At 48.1% G+C, this 6,786-nt stretch overlaps 1 protein-coding gene across 2 annotated transcripts in view; it reads right to left on the reverse strand.

Moving 5' to 3' along the window:
- Positions 1–891: 891 nt before the first annotated feature.
- The window catches only part of eva1aa (eva-1 homolog A, regulator of programmed cell death a), a 189,246-nt gene continuing 183,351 nt past the window's right edge, over positions 892–6,786 (reverse strand). For both annotated transcript variants that reach the window (XM_029734229.1, XM_029734230.1), the window contains 2 exons: positions 5,239–5,415; positions 892–1,530 (listed from right to left, as the gene is read on the reverse strand). In XM_029734229.1, the coding sequence (XP_029590089.1) occupies positions 1,151–1,530; positions 5,239–5,415 (557 nt within the window). In that variant the 3' untranslated portion in view covers positions 892–1,150. The remainder of the gene's footprint in view (positions 1,531–5,238; positions 5,416–6,786) is intronic.

Below are 6,786 nucleotides of genomic sequence, written 5' to 3' on the forward strand. Positions count from 1 at the left end.
TGTAGTGCACTACTTTTGACCACAGCTCTAGCCAGAAGTAGTGCACTATAAAACAAATAGGGTGCCATTTTGGACATACACCTAGGATTGCATCCCTGAGGTGCCAGACAAGCTTCAATCGCCACAGTATAAAAATATTTCATAATAACTGTAAAGAAAAAAAAATACACAATAACAAAAAAGATGATTTAAATATTATATAAAATACATTTCATAAAGGGTTTGAGATGAATTCCAAAAAAACACATTTTGGGTTCAAAGTTTAAGGCAGCGTCGGTTGAACATGGTCATTTCCCTCTTAAGTGTTACGCTGTACATTTCACTGTAAGTGCTATGCCTCTCCGAAAACCATTCACCCATTTAAATACTGCAGGGTGAGTGAGCATGAAGCAAGCTGCCCAATTCTCAATATCCACTAGGCAACACTGGAGTAACATTAGCAACTGTCCTTAAATCACCTTTCAGGCTTTACAGCCTAAGTATCCCAAGATCCTCCACTTCAGAAGGGTGTGAGGAGGTCAAATGCGAGGCTGTGCAGTTAAATGACCTTCCACCTTCAGCCTCCACCAATGACAGGCGGGCTCCGGTCGAGCTTACCATGCTGAGAAGGAGGAGCTTATTCTCACTGCAAAAACAGAGGGGTCTTTGCTCTATACCAGGGCTGTCCAACCCTCTTCCTGGAGATCTACCCTCCTGTTGGTTTTCAGTCCAACCCTCTTCCTGGAGATCTACCCTCCTGTTGGTTTTCAGTCCAACCCTCTTCCTGGAGATCTACCCTCCTGTTGGTTTTCAGTCCAACCCTCATTTAACAAACCTGATTCTACTAATTAGCTGCTCAACAAGACCTTAACTAGCTGAATCAGATTCGCTAAATTAGGGTTGGACCGAAAACCTACAGGACAGTAGATCTCCAGGAAGAGGGTTGGGCAGCCCTGGTATAGAGTACCCACATGGACACAGACAGACTGACAGAGGGGGATACCCAGACAGAAGGTTCCAAACCTTCGCAGGTCCCCACCAGGTCATTGGGCCCCATTCCCAAACCCCAGAGGTCCATTTGTGGTCCTACACATCCCATCTCAAGTACTGCGCTCCAACCTTCACAGCCCCCCCTTTCTAGATCTAGTAGAGGATCCTTAACGGTCCTGCCTCAGTAGTAGCGGTTAAGGCTGCGCGTCCCGGGTATATCCGGCTGACCGTTCATCCAGATCTCTCGTATGATCCTCTCCCTCTCCTCCAGCCGCTGTGCACGCTCCAGCTCCTCCGCTGATGTGAACACATTCATGTTGAGCGTGCGCTCGAAACGGCGGTGGCGGCGGGCCGACAGGTCTGACGTGGTGTCCGAGTCAGAGTCTCTGGAGTCGGACGAGGAGTCGGAGGGCCGCGGACGCTTCTTGGTGGTGGTGCCGGGGCGACGGCGGGGTTGGCAGTCGGTGCGGCATGAGATCTGGACCACCAGAGCAAAGAGGGTAAAGAAGAGGCCCAGGCACACGCCACACAGGAAGTAGAGAGCTGCACGCTCTGGGTGGTCTGCAGACAGAGGAAGGGAGGGAGAGAGAGAGAGAGAGAGAGAGAGAGAGAGAGAGAGAGAAAGGGAGAGCGAGAGAGAGAAAGGGAGAGTGAGAGAGAGAAAGGGAGAGAGAGGGAGAGAAAGGGAGAGCGAGGGAGAGAAAGGGAGAGCGAGAGAGAGAAAGGGAGAGCGAGAGAGAGAAAGGGAGAGAGGGAGAGAGAGAAAGGGAGAGCGAGGGAGAGAAAGGGAGAGCGAGAGAGAGAAAGGGAGTGCGAGAGATAGAAAGGGAGAGCGAGGGAGAGAAAGGGAGAGTGAGAGAGAGAAAGGGAGAGAGAGGGAGAGAGAGAAAGGGAGAGCGAGGGAGCGAAAGGGAGAGAGAGAGAGAGAAAGGGAGAGCGTCAAATGGCTCATAGTTCATAAGTAGTTCATTCATTTCAAGTACAGGTGTTGCCTTTGAAAGCAAAAACGAATTGAACTCTGACTTGCTTAGCCTGTTTTGCTGGCCTCACACATGCTGCTTACACAACTGCTCAGTGAAACATTTTTGAACACAGAGAGATTGGCTTGAAATTAAAGCATCTTCACTTCTGCTCCCATGACCACAGAGAATGTGACAGACAATAGTGGTTAAATCACCGGAGAAGATCACACAGGCTGATAGAGAGAGAGGGAGGGAGGGCAGCACCGAGCCCTCAGTACAGTGTGTTCTGTATGGTAATCTGACTGTGTCCTGTATGGTAATCAACCTCTGAATCAGAGAGGTGTTGGGGGGCTGCCTTAATCGACATCCCTGTCTTAGACGCCCGGGGAACAGTGGGTTAACTGCCTTGCTCAGTGGCAGAATGACAGATTTTTACCTTGTCAGCTCAGGGATTCGATCCAGCAACCTTTCGGTTACTGGCTCAACGCTCTAACCAGTAGGCTACCTGCTGTCCTGTATGGTTATCCCTGTATGGTTATCTGACAGTGTCCCCTGTATGGTTATCTGACAGTGTCCCCTGTATGGTAATCTGACAGTGTCCCCTGTATGGTTATCTGACAGTGTCCCCTGTATGGTTATCTGACAGTGTCCCCTGTATGGTTATCTGACTGTATCCCCTGTATGGTTATCTGACGGTGTCCCTGTATGGTTATCTGACTGTGTCCCCTGTATGGTTATCTGACTGTGTCCCCTGTATGGTTATCTGACGGTGTCCCCTGTATGGTTATCTGACTGTGTCCCCTGTATGGTTATCTGACAGTGTCCCCTGTATGGTTATCTGACAGTGTCCCCTGTATGGTTATCTGACAGTGTCCCCTGTATGGTTATCTGACAGTGTCCCCTGTATGGTTATCTGACAGTGTCCCCTGTATGGTTATCTGACTGTGTCCCCTGTATGGTTATCTGACTGTGTCCCCTGTATGGTTATCTGACTGTGTCCCCTGTATGGTTATCTGACAGTGTCCCCTGTATGGTTATCTGACGGTGTCCCCTGTATGGTTATCTGACTGTGTCCCCTGTATGGTTATCTGACTGTGTCCCCTGTATGGTTATCTGACAGTGTCCCCTGTATGGTTATCTGACAGTGTCCCCTGTATGGTTATCTGACAGTGTCCCCTGTATGGTTATCTGACTGTGTCCCCTGTATGGTTATCTGACTGTGTCCCCTGTATGGTTATCTGACAGTGTCCCCTGTATGGTTATCTGACAGTGTCCCCTGTATGGTTATCTGACTGTGTCCCCTGTATGGTTATCTGACAGTGTCCCCTGTATGGTTATCTGACAGTGTCCCCTGTATGGTTATCTGACTGTGTCCCCTGTATGGTTATCTGACTGTGTCCCCTGTATGGTAATCTGACAGTGTCCCCTGTATGGTTATCTGACAGTGTCCCCTGTATGGTTATCTGACTGTGTCCCCTGTATGGTTATCTGACAGTGTCCCCTGTATGGTTATCTGACTGTGTATGTGGGTCTACTTCACCAGTAACTGTGTTTATTTGGCCGTATGAGTAGGAGGTAAAGAAACAGGAAAGACTTCTCTCTCCCTCTTTCTCCTCTCCCTCTCTTTCTCCTCCCTCTTCCTCCTCTCCCTCTCTTTCTCCTCTCCCTCTTTCTCCTCTCCCTCTTTCTCCTCTCCCTCTCTTTCTCCTCTCCTCTCCCTCTCTTTCTCCTCTCCCTCTCTTTCTCCTCCCTCTTTCTCCTCTCCCTCTTTCTCCTCTCCCTCTTTCTCCTCTCCCTCTCTTTCTCCTCTCCCTCTCTTTCTCCTCTCCCTCTCTTTCTCCTCCCTCTTCCTCCTCTCCCTCTCTTTCTCCTCTCCCTCGCTTTCTCCTCTCCCTCTCTTTCTCCTCTCCCTCTCTTTCTCCTCCCTCTTCCTCCTCTCCCTCTTTCTCCTCTCCCTCTCTTTCTCCTCTCCCTCTCTTTCTCCTCCCTCTTCCTCCTCTCCCTCTCTTTCTCCTCTCCCTCTCTTTCTCCTCCCTCTTCCTCTCTTTCTCCTCCCTCTTCCTCCTCTCCCTCTCTTTCTCCTCTCCCTCTCTTTCTCCTCTCACCTCTTTCTCCTCTCCTGCTCCTCTGTGTGTTTTAGCAGCTGGATGGAGCAGGTGACAGAGGAGGATGGTTGTACTGTGTGTGTGTGTGTGGCTGTGTGTGTGTGTGTGTGTGGCTGTGTGGATATACACTGAGTGTACAAAACATTATGAACACCTGTTCTTTCCATGACATAGACTGACCAGGTGAATCCAGGTGAAAGCTATGATCCCTTATTGATGTCACCTGTTAAATCCACTTCAATCAGGGGAGGAGACAGGTTAAAGAAGGATTTTTAAGCCTTGAGACATGGATTGTCTGTGTGTGTCATTCAGAGAGTGAATGGGCAAAAGAAAAACATGTAAGTGCCTCTGAACGGGGTATGGTAGTAGGTGCCAGGCACCGGTTTGAATGTGTCAAGAACTGCAATGCTGCTGAGTTTCCCGTGTGCATCCAGAATGGTCCACCACCCAAAGGACATCCAGCCAACTTGACACAACTGTGGGAAGCATTGGAGTCAACATGGGCCAGCATCCCTGTGGAACACTTTTAACACCTTGTAGAGTTCATGCCCTGATGAATTGAGGCTGTTCTGATGGCAAAGCGGGGGGGGGGGGGGGGGGGTTCAACTCAATATTAGGAAGGTGTTCCCAATGTTTGGTATACTCAATGTGTGTGTCTGTGTGTGTGTGTGTGTGTGTGTGTGTGAGAGGGAGACCCATCTCTGCTCTAGATCTCCATTCCTCCAGTGTGTATTTACGTCGTCTCAGTCACAGTGGAGAGGGAACCTCAGTGTAGGTTAACAGCTGCCCCACCCACATCCACCACAGCAGAAAGTATACACTGAAGCAGCGATGTCAAGCCACTACAGGATCCTAGCATCAACAAGTGTTGATCTTAACCCCTCAGAGCCCAACATTAACCTCTTCTCTACTTCACGGTCAGCACAGGTTGTGGTAATGTTGCTGTACATGCAAAGTTGCTGTAACGTTGTGTGAATGTTGCTGTACCTGCTTTGTTGCTGTGACATGTGAACGTTGCTGTACTTGCTATGTTGCTGTAACGTTGTGTGATCGTTGCTGTACCCGCTATGTTGCTGTAACGTTGTATGAATGTTTCTGTACCCGCTATGTTGCTGTAACGTTGTGTGATCGTTGCTGTACCCGCTATGTTGCTGTAACGTTGTGTGATCGTTGCTGTACTTGCTATAACGTTGTTGCTGTACCTGCTATGTAGTTGTAGGCTGCCAGTGCGCTACTGATGAGGGCCATGTTGGTGCTGCCCGTCGTAGCGTTGATCACAGGGTTCATGTCCGGAGGCCGGACTACTTCCTTGTTGGTCTTTACCTCCCCAGAGTAGGAGCCTGACTCTCTCCCTCGCTTCTTCTTGCCTGAAGGGATAACTAAGAGCATAACATCGGGATCAGATGCTATGATCACACACACGCGTTGATACAGTGCCAGAGAATCAAGGTTCATTGACTGAGAATCTCACTGAGTCAAACTGCACATCTGTAACTATTCTGCCTAAAGAACACTTAAAGACAACCTCAATATGACTGCCAACGCATGATTTCAAAATGAAACATTTTATTTACAATACGTACTAAAGGTTAATTGGTTTCAAAAACCTTTTATCCCAGAGTACTATGAGTGGACTACTGAGTCACCCACTTCCTCTGTTGCTGTATCCTCCTCGCTACGCATGCTTCCTTCACTACTCTGTCTACACTGAAACTGTAGACGATGCTATTACTAATGGTGACTCAGATCTCCAGCATTCCACTTGGATCTGTCTAGCTAACTCTGACTCACTTCACTACGGGAATAGATCTATTGTGAGAATCACTGTGTTTGATCCTTTTAAAGCTGAAAACATGTGCATGATCAGAGTGATTTCTCTCCCAGTTTAAGCTGCTTTCACAATACACAATATTTATCAACAATGTCATATTCGACTTGGACATTACAAATTTGATACTAAGACTATTGAGCACTGTGAAAGTTAATGTGACTGTATATAGGATTTAGAAATGTTTTGCAGTGTGTAGGTAGTCTGAGACTCTGTAGTTTAGGAGTGCAGTGTGTAGGTAGTCTGAGACTGTAGTTTAGGAGTGCAGTGTGTAGGTAGTCTGAGACTGTAGTTTAGGAGTGCAGTGTGTAGGTAGTCTGAGACTCTGTAGTTTAGGAGTGCAGTGTGTAGGTAGTCTGAGACTGTAGTTTTGCTAAACTAAAGGTGATCTGAGGTTGAGTTGTTTGAGCAGTAGTAGATCCATCCACATGCTGGTCTGATTACTGAGCTTCATAATGCATACTTCAGTCACTCTGTCTGTATACGTCCGTATATCGCCTTGTACTTAGCCTTATAAAGACTAGAGGTGGGCTCACTCTGTAATCCAAAACGGACATGTGAGACAGACCTGGCCTATGTTAATTAGATGTTCAGTGAAAACACAACGACGACCCAGTTAGACAGTGTAAACTGGGATAAACACAGAAATGGAGAGTTGGCATGAGTTAAATGACCCAAACTAGTGCAGTGTGTGTGCTTGTGTGAGGGGTGCGTGTGTGCGTGCGTGTGTAAGCATGTTAGCTGTCAAACACACACATGCTCGCACCCACACACACACTTATACCCCTAATTGCAGGATGTGATGTAGTTTAGAGAGTGGCACTGCTGACTGAGTCGGTGAGTGTTTCCACCTGGACTGATTGCGGTGTAACACACATTGGCTCACATTCAACCCACACGTCAGTGACCTGTTAGATATACT

This window comes from Salmo trutta, chromosome 35, assembly GCF_901001165.1.
Source record: "Salmo trutta chromosome 35, fSalTru1.1, whole genome shotgun sequence".
In the NCBI taxonomy this organism is placed as follows: Eukaryota; Metazoa; Chordata; class Actinopteri; order Salmoniformes; family Salmonidae; genus Salmo; species Salmo trutta.